The following is a 20,065-nucleotide window of genomic DNA, read 5'->3' on the forward strand; positions in this document are numbered from 1 at the left end:
CAAATTTGAGTCCATTCCATTCTATATTTATGGTGAGACGATCGCGAATCATTTGCGGTCCAATCTGGGGATCATTTCTGGTCCGGGGATCATTTGCGGGCCTGTACAAGTCATTTGAAGAATATATTTTCGATACAAGACTAACTTGAAAATTTACGATGGATTGAAAAATATTTTTTTCAACGAAAATCCAACTGAAGAAATTTTTTACACGCGAAATAGACTAATCCGGTTAGTTAGCGATACCTGTTTAGTGTACTAAGACCGAGATATGTGTATCAACTTAACAAAACCTTGGAAATATAAATATAATAAAAATACCAGTCATTTTACACTGAAATGCTGAAAAAGCTTTTCCGAGCGTCTAGATTCCAAACCCCCAAGACGCCCAGATCCCCCCAGACGCTACCCCCCCCCCCCCCCCGCCCCGCCTCGTTCCAAAAAATCTAGCAACGGCTTTCTGTTAGGTCAATTAACTGAGGAATTATCAGGAAAAAAGTCACTCAATTTATCTTAACAGGTCCGAAAATATGGTGATAATCAACAAAAATCAGGAATTAAAGCAATTAAAGGATTTTTTGGTTTTGTATCATGATAGGTTCAATAAAATTGTAAAGCAACAAATAAGAGAAATAACAATCTTACATGAAAACAAGATCACTTGAAATAACAAAGGAATAGTTAACAAATATTATGAAAAAGTTTTTAAATTCGGCTACCACAAAAGAGTTATCAAATCAACCAAAGATAATTGTATCAACACAGTGCCGTACAGATATTAACAAGCCAAAGTCGTCATGTTGCGGCACAGCTGTGGGTATGTTACATTTTCACGAATGGATATGTGTTTCACTGAAAAATTTCACAATTGTGAAGTAAAATTGTGGAGCTCTCGATTGATTGAAAAAATCATGCGACAGTCTTATGATCTCCTCGGGAAACCCCCTACCACTTAACCTCCTGCTTTTTCTGAGAATATCACGCTATGATGATTCTTTTTATGTAAATATTTAATTTTGACAAAGAGTTTATAAAATTATGGAGTTACAACATTTTTTTAATTTTATATATTTTCATTTTATTTTTCATATTTTTGAGCACAACAAATCAGAGTAGAGATGTACTACATGCTACAAGGTACAAAGTGCCGTGTAGTTTAGTACATTACTACTGGAGCACACAAAACTTTGGCATTGAGGAACATTATGCCTCATAACTTGCAAAAATGTTTGCACATTTTGGGCATTAGTGGTTATGCCTCCTCAGGGGACCAGCCTGGCAGTACGAAATGAAAGGCCATTTGGATGCTGACGCAGAGGTAGAGGCATCGTTGACTGGTCCTCTTAATTCCGGCTAGTGTAGAGGATTTGCTTAATCCTCTTCGCTCCGACCGGAGCGTAGGGCTTCCACCGCAGCCTTCCATCGGACCCGATTTTTTGCTGTCCGTTTCACTTCATCCCATGACATCCCCAAGTCCTCATATTCTTGCTGGATTGTCCTTGTCCAAGACTTCTTCGGTCTGCCCCTCCGCCTGACCCCTTGAGGGTTCTACTCAAGGGACAGGCGGGTGATGTTAGTGGCAGGCTTCCTCAAAGTGTGGCCGATCCATCGCCATTTCCTTCTCCGGATGGTAACTTCGATCTTCTCTTGGTTCGTCCGCTGCCACAGCTCCTCGTTTGAGAGCTTCTTGGGCCACCACACTCCCAAGATGTAGCAGAGTCTGCGCCGTTGGTAAAAGTCTGGAGCTGGGTGATGATCTTCTTTGTTAATCTCCAAGTCTCAGATCCGTACAGGAGGACCGACTTCACGTTGGAATTAAAGATTCTTATCTTTGTCCACAGTGAGATGAACTTTGATCTCCATATGGGTCTTAAAATGGAAAATGCAACCTGTGCCTTTCTGCACCTGGCCTCAAAATCTTCCTCAGTGCCTCCCGAGGTGGTGATAAGACTTCCGAGGTATGTGAAGGCCGATACTTGCTCCAGGAACTCTCCATCACAATTGATGTTACCAGTATTTTCTGGGGACCGAATCCTCATCTCCTTGGTTTTGGACGCGTTAATCTTGAGACCGACCCTGGCAGCCTGTTCTAGCAGCGTCGCGAACGTCTGTCTCATGTGGGTGATCTTCTGACTCAACAAAACCATATCGTCAGCAAAGTCTAAATCCTCCAACTTCTGCAGTAGGGTAAATTGGATCCCGGTCTTGTTGTCTCCAAAAGCTTGTCGAGATACCTAGTCTAGTGCCACAAGGAAGAGAAGGGGGCTAAGCAAGCACCCCTGGCGAACCCCAGTGTTCATGCTGAAGGGCCCGGTCATTTCACCTTCAAGTAAAACTCTTGCTTGGAAGCCATCGTAAAAGACACGGATCATCCTCACGATTTTCTCAGGGACCCCATAGTGCTGCAAGATCTTCCAGAGCACTTCTCGATCAAGGGAATCGAAGGCCTTCTCAAAGTCCACGAAAACCATATAGAGCCCAGTGTTCCACTGCATGGTCTGCTCCACTATGATCCTCAATGTAGCGATCTGGTCGCAGCAGGATCTCTCCTTACGAAATCCCGCTTGTTCATCCCGGAGTCTGCCCTCAAGAGCATCCCTCATCCTCTCCAACATGATCTTACAAAGAACCTTGCTGGCAACTGTCAGGAGCATAATACCTCTCCAGTTCTTACACAGGCACAAATCTCCTTTCTTGGGAAGTTTAACCAGTAGGCCCACCTTCCAGTCCTGAGGGATGTCCTCCTCATTCCAGATCTTATTCAAAAGTGAGTCGAGGACCACCCCTCCTTCCTTCCAAGCTTCTGGGGGGATGTTGTCACACCCAGAAGCCTTCCCATTCTTCAGGGATTTCAAGGATCTCTTCACCTCTGCCATGGTGATTTGTCCTGTTCGAATGTCTAGCAGTGGACCTTCTGTTAGGTCGGGAGGGTTCTCTGGGGTCGGCCTGTTCAAGACTTCCTGGAAGGGTTCTTTCCACTGGTTTAGCTGGTCGTCTGTCCTGGTCAAGGCCACTCCGTTCTTGTCCTTAACTGGTTTTGCTCTGGACTGTCTTTCACCCGCTAAGCAGTCTTGTGGTATCGTAAACTCTCTTCATATCTCTTTGTTCTGCAGCTGCCTCTGCTTCTCGAGCCAATTCGTCGATTCTCCTTCTCTTATCTCTCCTGCAGCTTCTCTTCACCTCATGGTTCTTCTCATTGTACCTCTTTACTGCAGCCAACTTCTGCTGTCTTGTCTTGGTGGCTTCCAGCTTTGCTTTCAGCACGCGTCTCTCCTCGACAAGTCCCCAGGTGGTCTCACTCATCCACGCCTTCCGCTCTCTTTTGGCGGTTCCAAGGACTTCCTCACATGTGGATGAGTACATTTCCTTGATCTTAGTCCACTCTTGCTCGATACCAAGCTCCGTCTCCTCCTCATCCACCGGTTCGTTGTACAGAGCATCATATCTGTTGGTCAGTGCAATGACAAACTCCTCCCTTACAGTTTGGTCGTTAAACCTGTAACTGCAGTATTTCTTCCTTGAGGTCCTCGGCTTCTTCAAGGCTAACAGTTTCATCTTGATCACCGCCACGACAAGGTGATGGTCTGATCCTGCATCAGCACTTCGCATCACCCTGGTGTCCTGTAGTGAGCTCTTCCACGTTTTGTTGATAGCCACATGGTCAATTTGGTTCTCAGTGATCCCATCAGGGGATCTCCATGTAAGCTTATGGGATTTCTTGTGCGGGAAGAGTGTTCCCCCGATAACAAGCCCATTTGATGCACAAAAGTCACAAAACATTTCACCGTTCTCGTTGATGACTCCTTCACCGTGTGTCCCCATGGACGCCTCCCAGTTCCTGTTGTCCGAGCCCACCTTTGTGTTCAGATCGCCAATGACCATGATGAGATCTCTCGCTTTCCTATTGTTCTAGGCGGACTGAAGCTGGTGGTAAAAGTCCTCCTTTTCTTCCTCCTCGGCTTCGTTCGTTGGTGCATAGACTTGGATGATTGTAGTGTTCTGACACTTAGACTCAAACCTAGCAGAGATAATCCGCTCAGAGATTGGCTCCCACTCTTTCAAACTCTTTCCTGCCTCCTTTGACAGGATCAATGCCACACCCTTCTCGTGTGGTGCATCATCTCCTGCCTGACCAGAGTAAAGTACCGTTTCTCCAGTCGTCAAATGGACCTTCCCGGCCCCTGTCCATCTTGTTTCGCTAACTCCCAGGATAGCGAGCCTCAACCTCTTCATTTCCTTGGCAACTTGGTGTACTTTGCCCGTTTGATACATAGTTCGTACATTCCACGTCCCGATTCGGGTACGGTACTTGGGGGACAATAGCTTCGGCCTTGGCGGCGTCATAGTTTGCCCCCTGTGTTGGTGATTGGATGGGTTAAAGTTACCCCCCCTTCCAGTCCTGGGGAACCGTCCGGGGCAGGTCTAGCTGTAGTGTAAGTTTCTGTAACTATCTTCATCCACTCGACGGGTGGTTAGCCCGGGGAGCTTCGCGTGCGCCTATTAGCCTCAGGAATCATTGGGGTGTCTCCACCCAACTTTCAACCTGAGTTTACCCCTACACCACGATGAGGCACCTCCGAGGAGATGGGGACTGTGAGATCCCTGGGCGCTCCGACTTCCGTAGGGGAGTGTAGAGGATACCGTGGGAGAATCGGATATTGTCCAGAGTGCACTACAAGAGTCTTCGCTGTACTTAGATGATTTAGACTGGGCAAGTGACACTTTGGATGGCAGCAATACTGTAAGCACATACTCACACATAATTCTCCACACTCTCAGGGAGTGGCTAGTTGCATCCATTAGTGGTGACTTCATCTTCAGTCATTACCGCGCGACATTCAGGAGTGCGCAGAGCTGCTACAATTGGGCCTGATCACAGTTTGTTTTGCACAGCTGGAATTCGTTTATCACAGCAACTTGATGAGGTTTTCCTAGAAACACCGAGGAAGTTAGAAATTGGGATCCAAAAGGTTAAGAACTCCTGGTCACTGTTAGAGACAAAGAAGACCATTACTCTTTGAACACAGCCTTGCTTGCCAACGTTTTACTTATTTCGAGTTACAGGAGGCAGTCTTGGAAGCTGTACTTGCAGCATTCAAAATTTGCATGCGGTTTCGTAACTCGACAGAGCATAAAAGGGCTAGTACTGTTAGATGGAAACAAACTCCCAACAAGAACCTTTAATTTGAACACTAAAAGCATTTACAATAGAACTCTTGCAGGTTTAAACGACAAAAACAGCGAGTGGTGTTTTAAGCCTTATTCTTCCCCCTCAAAAGCCGTAGTTTAACATCTTGTGCACCTCTCTCCACATAGTTTTCGCTTTTGTTCACTTACACAGTTTGTTTCTTTTTCAACAAAGTCGAAGTGTACGGTGAAACGTCTTAAAAAAGCAAATTGTAAAACCTTATTGAGTTACAATAAAAGAATTTACTGGAACAAGCTAGTTCTTTAGGTGTTAATGTTTTTTGCTACCACCAAGCTCTAATTCGTTCCAATTTAATGCAAATTTCTATTAGCCTTCTAAAGACGACATTTTCCGTTAAAAGATAACATAACATAACATAACATTTTATTCAGGAGGCTTCAACACAAACACAAAATCATCCTGAATAGGGAAATCGTTATACTAACCCTGTATAAAAACAATTTCCCTAACTTAAAAGTAACAAAAATATCTTAAAATTTCTAGAACTAGATAAAATTCGATGGCTACTGATTCAATAGATATTCAAGATATTCAAGTCTGCTCTTAAAGACAGATAATGATTCGGCATGTACAATATATCCTGGCAAGTCATTCCATTTCCTTCCTGAAGAAACTATATTTCTCCAAATATATTTGTCGAAATCACTCGTGCATGAGCACTCTATCTTTCCCTCGTGTATCAACCACCTTTATCATAGACGCAGCAGTCTCTAAGTGAATGCTTTTAAAAAATCGACACTGAAGACACAAGAGATGTTAATCTCTTGATAACGATTTTCTGTCAAATTTTAACTTCTAGGATATGTGTAATGTTTTATTTATTCTTGTCGTGATGGCCGCCTGTATTAACAACCTGCTTTAAACAAATTGGAATTCGTCTGTCTCAGGAAGTATAGGGTTTTCTTCGAAATACAGGATGTAACGTGTTGGGATCCGATTGGTTAAGAACACCTGCTCACGGACTGCACACAAGTGCTTTCCCTCGTGCCCCAAGCGTTTCAAAGAGAGCTTACTATATAGATTCCTGGCCTAGGGTTCGAGTTACTTACACACCCCGTGGCTGACGGTAGAGATTTGTCACCACTGATTGCGCGTATTGTTTTTGGCATCATTGTATCGTCACCCACGGGGTGTGTAAGTAATTTGAACGTTAGGCCGGTCGGAATTCGTCTGTCATAGAAAGTATGGGGTTTTCTTCGAAATACAGGATGCAATTCCCAGAAGTACAGGAGGTAACGTATTGGGATCCGATCGGTTAAGAACGCCTGCTCACGGACTGTTATATTAGTGCGCAGATATGATTGAGTTAGACTTGTAGCTTGCCAAAGAGTTACTTAAAGCACTTGAATTCAATCCACATCTGGTAGTGCGAAGGCCAAGCGTGGAAAAGCTGGAAAAACACCGGCGCCCGGCGACCAAGGTACCGTTCATCCCAGCCAGTTGGAGCGCGTTCCTTTATTATAAGTAAAGGTTCTACGGCCGCTTATAAAAGGTCATGGAATCTATTTACAGAATGGGCTCAATTAAAGGCTATCGGAAGTTAGTTCCGGCGCACGATGTGCGTCTACCAATTACATTGCCTGGTTTATTTGTGTTTTGACGCTCTAAGCAAACGAAGCTCGTCTGTTGGCATAAAACTGACATCACGAAATATTGGCACTTAATTGTATTACGTGTGGGAAAGGAGACATAAAGGAATTTATTTGCCGGCAAATAAAAACTTTTATGACTTCTGCCTACTTAGTGATTTAAATATATTAACTAGGCTTATTAATTAACTCGGTATAGACCTGTGGGAGAGTTGTGGTGGAACATCGTTTCAGGGCGTGACTGGAGGTATATTTTCGATAAAACCCTAATTCTCATTAAATGAAAATATTAACAACATTGAGCAATAATCACGAGCTTTCACGGAAAAGTACTTAGCCTCGACTTCAAACTGCCAGTATAAAATGTGGCTATTGCCTCGTGCTCGTCCTCTCAGTCTCAGACTTGACACGCTCTCCGAGTTTTTTCAGATGTGGATTGAATTCACTTGAATCGCAGCTTCAGCATGGTAACAATCGTAAGCTCAAGGCAGGACCCGAGTTTTAGGTACTACGACAACCTGGCTTTTTTAAGGAATGGGTTACAAAATAATGCCATTCATTTCCAAGGTCATGTTAACAACCACGCACCTGAAGCCTTTGTCTACAATGCAGGACGCACTTACGACTTCACCCGCACGGCTAAACCTCAAATGAGGGAGAACATGGCCGCTTACCTACGCGATGTACTGCCAGGACTACAGCAAGAAGACCATCGAATTATCCGCGAAGCTTTCGACTGCCTATTTGAGTATAACACATACAAGCACTACCTGAATATAGTAGGACAACAACGACGCGAGACTCTTAACATGTTAGTCTTTTATCGCCGTGACAACCAAGAGTACGTGGCCCATGTTCAATTTAGCAGCACTACTGTTAGAAACGTCGTAAACGACGAGAACCAGTACACTGTGAATGCCACCCTTACTTGCCAACGTTTTAGTTATTTCGAGTTACAGGAGACAGACTTGGAGGATGTACTTGCAGCTTTGCAGAATTTGCATGTGGCTGAGTAACTCGACAGAGCATAAAAGGGTTAGTACGGTTAGGTGGAAAGAAACTCACAACAAGAACATTTTGAACTCCTAAAGCATTTAACTCTTGTAGGTTTAAAGGACAAAAGTGCTGATTATTTTAGTTGCGATCATCAGGTTGATTTTTATATAATTCAAAGTCTAGGATATCTAGGATATATATGTTTTGTAGTTTATAGCTGTTGTCGTTTAGTCAATTATTGCCACTCAATACCTGTTATTTGAATGTGTGGTTACAATTCAGAATACTTCAAGCTTGTAGCTAGTTAGCCGTTAGATGGGTTGATAGTCGAATTGATAGTTGAGTTGTGAAGAGCAGTTGTGACTAGCAATGAGTGTATCAAGCCAGGTAAAGATTACACGAAAATGTAACACAGAGTCTTGGCCGTACTGGCTCTACACTATATAGCCAAGCGGGTGCTCAACACTTCTTATATAAACAATATATCGCCTTTATAGACAAATTATTTACAGCTCTCGTCACCTAGATAACTCAAACTGCTATTTGCTTATTTTTTTCTCGGAAGTATACAAGTGTACGGTAAAAACCTTTAAAAGTGTAAATGATTGTAAGACCTTCTCAATAAATAAATAAGTTTATTAATTAATTACTGGAGAAAGCTTCTTCATTTTGAGTGCATGGCTCCTATATTGGGTTATTGAAATCCAAATAGGAAAGGGGGGGTAATCACGCATTTTTTCCAGAGATAATTAAGCAACAATAATTCAAATAAAAACAGTAAAATACAAAGCAATGTATGGCTTTTTTCCATATTGAAGCTTTATTATTTCTGAAAAATGCATGATTACCCCCAATTTTCTTTTTTGGATACCAAGAGCACTTGCTAAGTTCTGCCTTCTCCGCATAGTTTTTAACCGCACAAAATATCCCTGTATTTCCCTAATCAACCGATCGAAATTATGCCAATTTTTATTAGCCTTCTAAAGACGACATCTTTTGCCAAGAAAAGAGATCCTAAATTTGTTCTTGAAACTGTTACAAGCAGCAATTTCACGATCGAGATATCTTTGTCGAAATCCGCCATTGATCCGACGTCGCTAAGACTTACGCGCCTCACACTCTTACAACATATTTATCATAGACGCAGCCACTGAGACGCGACATCAGTAAACGTGAATACTTAAAGCTGCGGCCACACGAGCGATTTTTTGCTCGCGCAGGTGATGCGATTTTTTCAAATTTTGTCGCGTCGCCAGCGCGAGATGAAAATCGCACGCGTAGCCACCCTCGAACTTGCGACGTGACAGGTGAAAAAAATCGCAAGAAAAAAGTCGCCAGAATTGAAATTTTCGCGACAAAATCGTAGAGTAGCCACCCTGCAACTAAGCCTCGTCATCTGCAATAGCTCGGGAAACGCTGGGATATCAACGACTGAAATTTCCGTCAGAAGTTGATGGTAAAATCCTTGTTCCTTTCTCTTTGCGAGCCTCAGACGGACCCACGTTGACCTTTTCTTAATTTTTTCTTAATTTCTTTTCTTAATTCTTCCTTCGTTTGCTTTTTATCGTCAAGAAGAAGAATGCAAATAGGCGATAAAACAATATCTTCGTCCGAAAGGGCCATCCGCCATGTCTGTTTATAGTGCCAGGTCTCTTGAAGTATGCAATTCACGCGGCTTTCAATTTGTCGCCAAACTCGCTAGAATTTGTCACTCGTGTGGCCACCCTCTCGCGCTGGCGACGCGACAAAATTTGAAAAAATCGCATCCGTATGAAACCCGCTTGGAGTCGAAATTCAATAGGAACGTTGATTGAATTCGGGATTGTGAGCTTCCGCAAGGTTTAATTTCCAGGATATGCACGATTTATTAAAGTAAATTTTTTCTTAGTACTGTTTTGCATACTGGGTACAAATAGAGATAGATTGCGAAAATGGGCCACCACCAAACAGAACTGAGCACGGATAAACATCTGGCTCCACACCCCGGGGGGGAGGGGTACTCCAAAAAAAAATTGGGTAGGGATGTGCGGTCCGCTTCCCAAAACCCTTACCCTATTTATGACCAAACTCTGCAATTTTCCCTACCCTATTTATGACCTGAAGTAGCTTCTTCTAAAAAAAAAAAAAAAAACGAACCCAGGACTACAGTGCAAAAATCTATACCCTATTTATTACCAAAATGGCGGCAAAGTGGCTAAAATCGATACCCTATTTATGACCAAAACAGCCGAAAAACCATACCCTTTGGCGCAGCACATACCTATACAGCCCATATAAGGGAGTACCCCCACCCCCCCCCCCCGCCCCCAGGGCTCCACACTCTTAGGGGGAAAGGGGTTGCTAGTTGCAACTTGGGCTTTGTCTTCAGTCACTACTCGCCGAATTGCGAAGGCCGCAAATATTCCTGGAAAAAATTCTGAACAAGGAAATAAGGGAGCTTGTTATCTCCTGATGTTGCGACTACAGACACTGAACCAGGAAACAATTTAGTCACAGCAACTTCTTGCAACTCGTCGGAATTCATATAGACTGCAAAACAGTCGTATTTTTTTGCGTTGGTTCACGGTCGTAGGAGTACGCGCGGTCTTCGATCGAAAGGTCTGGACCGAGTGTGAAAACGGAGAGTGGGACTGGGGAGAGACCTCTGCAGGCGCTCGCGCTTCGCGCGCGCGAATCCACGCTTACGGCGCTAAGAGAAAAAACGACTGTTTTGCAGTCTAGAATTCATACCATTTCTGGGATTAGCAGAAAACATGAAATCGTAAGATTTCTTACTGGTTTCTCCATTTCGATTCTGTTCGCGCATTCTGGTACTTCTGGTACTGAGTTTCCTCTCGTCCGTTTCGCATGCCTACCAAACTTCACCCGTCATAAACGAACCCCTGACAGTTCCTTGTGCATGTGGCGAACGTGACAGTAAGAATGACAGTAGGATAAAGTGACGTCACTTCCAACTTCTGGAAACTTACGTCATATGCAATTGGGTGATTACCGCTGACTATTATGTCTTTGCTGCAGATTTTCTCCAATAATTGTTGAAGTAGCTTGTTTTGAATATTTAACTGGAAAAGTCTTTGTCAGAGTCTTCCTTGATATGGGAGCAGTTTTAGGTGTTTGTTCGGCTGCTACTTGTGCTGCAAATATAGCTTGTTGCTGTGGTTCTGCTGCCTGTGGCCTTTGCTGTAAAGCCTGTCCGACATGCAAGAACTCGACTTCCACGAGAATTGTATACTCGTTGTTTCTTCTCTTTGGTCTGATTAGCTCTTGTATTGTGTTGATACCTGGGATAAGAGAGGAACTCGATAAAATACCGCATTTTTGCGAGGTAAGTTGAGTCGTTCGTGTTGTTTGTTCATTATACCAGCTGCTGGTTTGTTGTATATTTATCAGTCGATATTTTGCTGTCTGCTTGAAATGGCTTGAAATCCCTTCTGTGCCAGGGAATCTGGTTCTCACTTTTGAGTCTATGGATGAAATCCAAACGTAATGCCATTCAAATGAAAACTACTGTCTGCTGCGCAGTTCTTTTCACTGGTTAGACTGCTTATCCATCAATTTTCGCCAAATGGAAATTTGACAATCAACTTTCCTATGAAGCAGCTATTAAATTACTCCTGCTACATTATATTACGTTTGAGGAAGATGAGGAAGATTGGTGTTTCTTTTTTCATCCTTTGAGCATGAGATGCGCTTGAAAAAAGTATAAGACTTACGTTGTCATGCGTTGTCGTGAAATTAAAGATGATTTCGTTTATTGAAACATGATGCACAGCTTAATTATGCCCTGAGCTTCCTCATTTTAAAAATTTAATGAAATTAAGCTTATTTGAAAGTAACAATCAGTGTCAATATTTCTGGAGATCTTTTTCAAACCTATGACCATCCAACTAAGGCAATTTAGCCTGAGACTAAGGCCATTGAAATAGGTACCTTAAACTGGGCCATTCAACTAGGTTTGTCTCCTGTTGGGAGAAATTTATTCAGATTTTCTTCCTGAGTACACTGGTGCCACTAACTGCCAAAAATAGCATCATATCTCCTTCACAATAATATTACAGTGCACCACTCATCGATATTCAAAATTATCCTAGTGCTCAGTATGCAGGATGTTTGTCAAGTGGTAGAGCATCCAAACTGGTAATCGAAAGATGTTTGGAGAACTTGGATTTTCTTTTTCTGAGTATGCATGCATTATTGACTGAAACAAATGCATCTTCTCATTAACTTTTGTCTTACACCGATATCCTCTCCACACAGAATGGCTGTGGGAGATATTGACTAAAATGTGAAACCATTCACCTTGCGTGGCACAATATTACCTATAGTGCACGTCGCTGAATAATTTCTTCAAAACTCTCATTGAAAGTTAAGAGATTTGCAACTACATACTGTACCTGTACCATCAGCTCATAATGTCGTTCCACCAAGAATTAATATCTTTATTTTTTTTATTGACAGAAGGAAGCCAGCTTCTGTGAGAATGTTGTTGGTTACTTTGCAGTGTATCGCATCTGTTTTGCCATGGCAGCTTTCTTTTTCCTTTTCTGTCTTCTCATGTATGGTGTCAGTAGCAGTAAAGATCCTCGATCTGGAATACAGAATGGCTTCTGGGGTATCAAGGTCCTGATATACGTAGCAGCTATTGTGGGAGCATTTTTTATCCCCAGTGGAACATTTCAAGAAGGTATATGAATATTATTAAAGCATCACTCTCCTTTTCATCAGTCAATCAATCTCTAATGGCCTGCTTTACTATATTTTAGCCACATTCCTATCATGTTTTCTCACTTGTGGGGCAGCCATCACTGAACAAATTTTTAAGATAATTTATTAATTTTTGTTCTTACTAATAATTTGCTTAATTTGTAAGCAAGTGTCACTTTCTGAAGTCACATATACGTTTCAAAATACTGCAGTGAATTGCTCTGGACTGAACAGAGTTACATTTATCTTGAACTTAAATTTTGAACTGACAAGTTCTTCTCTCGCCCTTTTAGTGTGGATGTACTTTGGCCTCATTGGTGCATTCCTGTTTATCCTGATCCAACTGGTTCTTCTTGTGGACTTTGCACATTCATGGAACAGTGCTTGGGTTGAACGAATGGAAGACACTGGTTCAAAGGTGTGGGCAGGATTACTTCTTTTCTTCACATTTTTGATGTATGGTGTTGCAGTGGCAGGAATTGTCTGTTTGTACATCTACTTCACTCATGGGAAGGAAGGTGCACCAGAGAAAGCATGTCACACCAACAAGTTCTTTATCAGTTTTAATTTGATCCTGTGTGTGATTGCATCAGCTTTGGCCATTCATCCTAAAGTGCAGGAGCGTCAGCCCAGATCTGGTAGGTGCTGTAAGCATAGGAGATTTAGCACAAAATAATTTTATGGTAATGTTTATAAGCCACCTCATGAGTCTTTTGAAAGTGTGGTGGTGAAGTAGTTAGCAGGCTGGACTTCAGATCCAAACGGTTGGTGGTTTGAGGACTAGCATCTGCTTTCATGTTATTTCCTGACAGAGATAAGAAACTGAATGAGCCCCCATTTCCTCTTCACCACTGCTGTCATTAACCCTGGCTGGACTAGCATCCATCTGGGGGGTGGGGGGTGGGGGGGGGGGCAGTACTATTAGTTGCTTCATGCTATAGTAACTAGGTTAAGCTCCAGTTGTGTGGACCACCTGAGGTAAGGGTCTACATTTAAATGGAGGTGGATTTGCCTAGAAGACCTTGACAATAAAGTAGGATGCAGTCTGTCTTACAGCTGCACTTGTCTTTATGTTACTTTTGTGATGTATTGTAATTTCCTTTTGTAGTTATCTATTGAAAAAAAAAAATCTCAAATCTGAATTTGGTGTGTGGTAAGTTTTGTTTGAGGTAGTAGGTTGTTGTCATCTTGAGTATCATTACAATCATGAAGCTTTTTCATCTTGAACTAAACACAAAGCTGATTTCATTGTGGCAAATGTGAAGAAAATTAATTATGTTGACTGCTTTAATTTCCTTCAGGTCTGCTTCAATCTGCCATTATTTCATTGTATGCAGTTTATTTGACATGGTCTGCTCTCCTGTATGACCCAGGTTGGTCTGGTATATATGTTTAATTTGTCAGCACTTCTGCCATAGTTAAGATTTTGACCGAGCTACCATTGTTAACAAAGTGCGTGATTACCACAAGAGACTTTTCCTTGAGGCCTGGCATTTTCATTGAGAACAAAAATTAATGTAGGCAATGAACATACAGTATTGACATTCCGGATATTTCTAGGCCACTCAGATAATTTGTTCGTTATGCGCTGTCAGTGTGGTACACGCAAATTGGGAATTGCTAGATAAGCATTTGCTTATTTGTCTTTTTAATTTGACGAAGGCGAAGATTTTGGGCGGAAAAGTCTTTCAAAGTTTTTTTTTTCATAAATGTTGTTTTAATATATATTTTTTTGAGTCGGAGTCGTACACAGTTAAGATTATAATTATTATGTCAGCACTTTTCTTGTAATTAAATCTTTTCTGACTACCTTTTTGTCAGAGGCATGCTTTAACTTAATAAATTAGCAATGTCATTATTCAACTTCTCCCTAATTTGCTTACAATGCATTTACCTTCTGGCTGTCATCTAAAGGCTCTGTTGTATTGTTACAGATGCTTCGTGTAATCCATTTGTCAACACTGACCCTGCAGTGAAGAGTGTTGATAACCAGGCAATCATTGGCATTGTGCTGATGTTTCTCATGGTTGTCTATGCAAGTGTCAGGACAGCAAGCAGTTCACAGGTAGGAAAACTTGGCATGGCAAGTAAAGCGAGTTCATCAGGAGCCACAGAAGCCACAACCCTGCATGGTGAAGCAGGCGGCGAAACAAGTGATGTGAACCTAATGGAGGAAGGACACAGACAGCAGGTGTATGATGACGAGCAGGACCAAGTGGCTTATAGCTATTCCTTTTACCACTTCATGCTGTTTTTGGCATCTCTGTACATCATGATGACACTGACTAACTGGTACAAGTAAGTATGCAATTGCTATTTTCTAAATTAGTGTACTGAGTGTCTGTATACTGTAGGTGTCTCTTCTATTGAGGTTGGGTTAATTTTGATCTGCTTTCAATTATGTAAACTGTTATAAACACTTAAGTCGTTACGATAAAGCTGTCTGTTTAATATCTACATGTAAGAGGTCTACATACATCTACAAACTAGTCTTGATATTGGTTCTATTTTCTTTTTTTCTTTCTGAAAAAAATGACTCAAGATTTTTAAAAGCAACCTTAGGTTGTAGTAAAGCAAGACCAAAGCAAATACAGACGATTTTTAACACTCAGTTTAAATCACTCTTGACTAAAATATGCTGTCACCAGTATATTTAGATTTGTTCCGTCGCTTTTGTTGATGTGATGGAGATGCAAGAAATTGTTTGCTTGCATTGAATGCGTCCTCCATATGGAAAATTTATCTTATTTTTATCACATTACTCAACAGGCCTGAATCCAGTAACCTGCACAACCTGACGAACAGTAATGCTGCCGTGTGGATCAAGATCACCTCCAGTTGGATGGGACTGTTAGTCTACATTTGGACATTGATTGCCCCTGTCCTGTTTCCAGATAGGGACTTTGACTAAAATGAATGTCACCACACCGATCCCGTGTCATGAAGTCTTGCTACAGGAATAACACAATAGAGTATTATGTTAAACAAAGGCTGTTACTTGTGTACGGTGCAATTAATATCAACTTGATTACTTGTCTGGAGGGAAAACAAAACTAAGTAGTAGTGACTAAGTGTTTTATGACAGCTGGAGTTCCGTAAGCTACAGTAAGCTATCTTAATCCAAGATAGGATACCTTACTGTGAAATTGGTTGGTCTTCTGTTCACATTTATAATGTTGTTGGAAAGCACATCCACTATTTTTTGTATAACAATGAAAATGCATGGCTCAGAAAACGTGAAACGTTCTAACGGCTTTGTACTAACAAAGTGTTGGTAGAACAGTGTAAGAACATATTTTTTGTCTTGCTCCTGAGATTTCAGATATACCCAGCCCACTTATAAACTGTAGCCCAAGTTTAAAAACTGCTCCATAGTCCTGCAGTTAAAAAACTCACATAACTGGGTTTTCCTACTTTTCTCCAAAGTTACATGAGTGCAAAAACCCATGCCATTCAATACATGAGTAAATGATGTGCGTTTCATATAAAATTATGACAGTGAAAGGTGACCAATACCAAATAGGTTTTAGTGCAGTGGGAGCCAGACTACAAGTAGTACCTTACTTTTTGTGTGGGATAGTAAAGTGAATACTATCTCAAGGCCTGGTTGTTGAAAACCAGATAAACATTAATTAAAGGTTTCAAAGTTTTTCACAAATTTATGTAAGTATGTAAGAACGGAACACTTAGTCAAAAAAGTTAAAATTCTTGTGCTATAAGCCTAAGTCATGTTAGGTCTTAGTTCCCTTGCCCTCTCCCAAACCACCCTAATCTATGATTATGTAATGAGAGTAACTGTAAGGCTACGGCTGCAATTTCACCCTTGCACTGTTACAAATTGCAAAGGTATTTTAATGAACATTGTTGGATTCCAAAGCCTCAAGCTTATGCAATATTTAATTTGTCTGTCATTTTAATGCTGGAAGGATTGGTGAAAATACCATAAACATTTGCTCCCGCGATTTATTTTCTGCAGGGCCATAGCCGAGTTTGGTAAAGTTATTTAGCAATTATCCATATCAACTTGTGGTCTTGTTGCGTAGGCTTTCGGGCAACAATAACTGGAATAGCTGTATGTTAATAGCATTGTTGAACAGAAGATTGTAAGTGATTTAGATGTCTTCACTGACGATAAAATGAGTTTTATTAAAACATACTATCTTGATATTAATGAAAAATTTATGTTATATATTAATGTGTGAGAAATAAAAATTTAATGTTTTTATGCAAGTCAAAATGTTTCTTTCCAAAAAAGTGGTACAAAATCTTTCCAACAGGGCATTCTCATATAGAACTACCAGAACCCTTCTGTTTTTTGTTCTCTCGTGCCAATTCTCCACTGGGATTACAAAATTTGAATTTGAAAGGGAAAACATGAACTATTGAATGTATGGAACTTGCGACCAGCTGATTGTTCAAAGTTGAGCGTGGAGTACATTCATGGAGGTCCTGGTAACCTAACTGGTTGAAAGTCAAACTCATCCCAAACTTTTACAAACAGGAGTTTTTGTGTTGTCTATTCTCAATTGGCTTATAAAGGTCCAGTGAGCCCTCTTAAGAGGTTTTTTAAGAGCTTTTTTAATTCTCATACTTTGACTAGAAACTGGTGCTCGGACTTCAAATTTTCGGTGGATAAACTTCTGACATAAAACTTTCGGACGATTCTTGGCATATAGCTGACGTTTATTCTCGAAGTTTCGGACGTAATTTACCTGGTGGTATAATGCCACATTTTAAAATTGCATACATTTCCCTGTAGACAATTCAGTTTGAACGCGAGACAGACTGCAAGAAGTAAAGAGTGGACTTAAGTTTGAAGATGCTAATTTTAAAAATATTCTAATTTCTCATCCCTGCGAATGGAGTCACAATGTCGAGCGTTTTCAAATGTCTTGCTTCATGTAGAATGCTTTAGACTGCAGCAATTTGCGGATTTTCCTAAACAATCAAAATCGAATAGGAGTACCCAACGACCCTTTTGAGAAAATTAATCGTATGTTGCTCTAAACACTAGCTGAGTGTCCCTCAAACTTGGTTACTATTTAACGTTCCTGGGGAAAAATACCCGCTCTTCACCTTCAGCGAGGAAGACTTTAAAGAAATGAAAATCCCAGCCAGCTGTAAGTGTGATGTCTGTCAACTAGCCAGCAAGCAAGTCAGCTTGTGCGTACGCAGCATCTTCCTGAGACTTAATTTTTGTGTCATCGGCAAACATGGCAACATGGCTCGTCAGGACCGAACCGGGTAAGTTATTTACATAGATGAGAAATAACATCGGGCCTAAGCGTGGAGCCCTGAGGAATCCCAGAGCTGCCAGGCAAAGTATAAGAGGTTTCACCCAGCACTGTTACGTTGGTAGCGACCCATAAGGTAAGAGCTAAACCACTGCAAGAGGCTGCCTCCCAATCCGAACTCGTGAAATATTTGCACAGGCAGCCCGGTGGTTCACCATATCGAAGGCCTGAGACATATCCATATAGATTTTCTCCACCTGTTTTCCGTTATCTAGAAGGGAGCCCACGTGGTCCAAAACTTTCAAAAGGTTGGAGGTCTAATGAATCCATGTTGACAATCTCTTACCACCTCGTACAGTCTATCTTTGAAGTGTTTAAAAATACACATCGCTCCTAGACTTTGGTTACCAGTGACGGCAAGGAGATAGGCCTGTAATGCTCTGTGCACTCGGGTGGCTTTCGTGACATCAAGGGCTTCGAACACGGATTGGACTTCGCTAACTGTGAGCGTAAATTCCGACATATCAGGAGAAGCTCGGGCATTGGCAGCGCTTCCAGATGAAGAGGGGGAGGGGGGGGGGGGTTGTCATCACAGGTCACTAAAGCGTATGTGACACAGGTTACCATAGCAACGCCTTTCACAGACCTCTTTGAGTGACGATCTCATTTCCTTAACAATGTCAACAATCCATCGAAGGAGCAATCGTTTTCGGGAAAATGGCAATAACAATTGTAAGAATGAAATAAGATAAAAGAGTCCAAGACTAGCGGTACCTCCAAGACTACAGGTCTTTCAACCAAGAGTCTCCTTCTGTCATTATGTCGTTTTAGCCCGCGCGCTAGCTCAAACCCCAAAACGTACCACATGGAAGACAAAATGACTACATTGTCATATATATATATACATGGCTAAATCTCAGTTTAAGTCAGTAAGGAACTGAGGTGCCAACGAAAGGGATTTGTCTCATATGGTCTAGGGGCCGCCTTTTCTCTCCCTAACTGTCTTGTTGGGGACAAAGTACAGTAAAAACCCGCAACTAAGAACATACATTTTTGGGAAGTGGCCTAAACAGGTTCTTATATAAATGGTAGTTAACACAATTTGAGGCTACCTAGGTTCTTAAAATAGGTTCTTAATTCTGGAGAAAAACAAATAAAACTAAGCTGCAAAACAAGATGGTTATTGGCTTATTTTCTATTTTTAGGAAATGAAGCGAACGAGTGTCTCGTCCTGTTCTTAATCTCACTCCAGTTCACGCCACCCTTTGTGCCCTCCCGCCTAACTATCCAGAGGGGGGATGCTCGCTAAGCAGTCCATACCCTTGCTGCCAGTATTTGTTGCAATAAGGTACCGTACGCACTTGGTTGACAAAATTTGTTTGGCTCTGCCAAAAATCTCGACAAATTTTGTCTCCACCAAATTTTGAATTTGGTAATCGCGAAGGCACTTGAAAACACTAAAATATTTGATAAGGGATAGACCATTTTATTTTTGAGGGGGGGGGTTGGGCAATTTTGTCTTGTTTAGAGTTTTTTGTTTCGCCTTTAAGCTGTGCAAGAATTTTTTTTAGCACCTTAAGGTTGTACACGATTTTTTTTCCATCGGTTTTCAGTCTTCATATTTATTAAAGTATCACCAAAAATGAGCATTTTATGAGGTATGCCTATACAAGTATGGAACAGAAAATGATACATGTACCTCAAGCACTGCTTTCTCTCCAGGCTGATACAAGCTGCATTTAGTCTGTTCAGTGTTACATGTTGGGTTACAAAAATAAATGAAAAATTCTAATCAGCTGAATTTCAAACCTTTTAAAAATGCCTGAAGTTTTTTTATTCAATGCCAGGAAATTAGTATTGAATATCTTTTTTTAAAACGCAAATGTGTTCTAAAGAAAACAACTAGCCATTTACTTCACAAAGTAACAAAGCCTTGACATAAATGCAGCTTGACAGCATAAAGCCATGTGGCGTAGCTGTGCCCCCAAGTCTTAAACCACTTCCTGGCTGGTGCCTCTCCCATAGACCATCATAGTGGAACCAGCTGCGGCAGAATTTGGGTTAACTAAATCCAACAAAAAAGGTTAAAACGGGAGTATGCTCTTTGGAACGCAGAGAAAACAAAAAGCGCACCACCATCATGAAATACTAGTACTTGTGTCACATCTTACAAGACGCTCAGTTCCTCTGTAGTGCTGTCCTTACGGCCTGGATTTAAGGACTTTTTCACACCAGAGATGGCCAAGGAAATATCGTGTTTTCTGCAAAAGCCTTGAAGGTTAAATACAAGAACTTCTGGTATGAAAACCCACTGAACCCGTTTCAAACATTCT

The 20,065-nt window shown here is 41.4% G+C and overlaps 3 protein-coding genes across 4 annotated transcripts; 1 reads left to right on the forward strand and 2 right to left on the reverse strand.

Moving 5' to 3' along the window:
- Nucleotides 1–3,054: 3,054 nt before the first annotated feature.
- Nucleotides 3,055–10,678, reverse strand: LOC146468992 (uncharacterized). Of its 2 annotated transcripts, none has more exons than XM_085124048.1 (2): nucleotides 10,570–10,678; nucleotides 3,055–4,931 (listed from the first exon to the last, which is right to left on the reverse strand). In XM_085124048.1, the coding sequence occupies exon 2, from the start codon at nucleotides 3,880–3,882 to the stop codon at nucleotides 3,055–3,057; it is 828 nt and encodes a 275-aa protein (XP_084980174.1). In that variant the 5' UTR covers nucleotides 3,883–4,931; nucleotides 10,570–10,678. The 2 variants fall into 2 exon arrangements, with proteins under 2 accessions (XP_084980174.1, XP_084980173.1); XM_085124047.1 differs by having other exon boundaries at nucleotides 10,525–10,678.
- On the reverse strand, nucleotides 3,910–4,344 carry LOC146468993 (protein CFDP2-like). Its single transcript, XM_085124101.1, has one exon. The coding sequence runs from the start codon at nucleotides 4,342–4,344 to the stop codon at nucleotides 3,910–3,912; it is 435 nt and encodes a 144-aa protein (XP_084980227.1).
- Nucleotides 10,679–10,820: 142 nt separating the features above from the next.
- On the forward strand, nucleotides 10,821–16,723 carry LOC146468994 (putative serine incorporator). Its single transcript, XM_085124046.1, has 6 exons — nucleotides 10,821–11,119; nucleotides 12,253–12,478; nucleotides 12,792–13,136; nucleotides 13,800–13,871; nucleotides 14,433–14,796; nucleotides 15,268–16,723. Exons 1-6 carry the CDS (start codon nucleotides 10,889–10,891, stop codon nucleotides 15,407–15,409), a joined length of 1,380 nt encoding a protein of 459 aa, XP_084980172.1. The 5' UTR covers nucleotides 10,821–10,888; the 3' UTR covers nucleotides 15,410–16,723.
- The last annotated feature ends 3,342 nt before the right edge of the window (nucleotides 16,724–20,065 follow it).

Source organism: Pavona decussata, unplaced genomic scaffold, assembly GCF_977016875.1.
Source record: "Pavona decussata unplaced genomic scaffold, jaPavDecu1.1 SCAFFOLD_128, whole genome shotgun sequence".
NCBI classification, from domain to species: Eukaryota; Metazoa; Cnidaria; class Anthozoa; order Scleractinia; family Agariciidae; genus Pavona; species Pavona decussata.

What these genes read in the sequence shown, in the direction of transcription:
- LOC146468994 (XM_085124046.1), top strand. Translation starts at nt 10,889, where the DNA reads ATGGGAGCAGTTTTAGGTGTTTGTTCGGCTGCTACTTGTGCTGCAAAT. An exon ending in GGAGCGTCAGCCCAGATCTG is followed by an intron (nt 13,137 to 13,799) that starts GTAGGTGCTGTA and finishes AATTTCCTTCAG; the next exon opens with GTCTGCTTCAATCTGCCATT. An exon ending in ACACTGACTAACTGGTACAA is followed by an intron (nt 14,797 to 15,267) that starts GTAAGTATGCAA and finishes ATTACTCAACAG; the next exon opens with GCCTGAATCCAGTAACCTGC.
- LOC146468992 (XM_085124048.1), bottom strand. Translation starts at nt 3,882, where the DNA reads ATGGTCATTGGCGATCTGAACACAAAGGTGGGCTCGGACAACAGGAAC.
- LOC146468993 (XM_085124101.1), bottom strand. Translation starts at nt 4,344, where the DNA reads ATGACGCCGCCAAGGCCGAAGCTATTGTCCCCCAAGTACCGTACCCGA.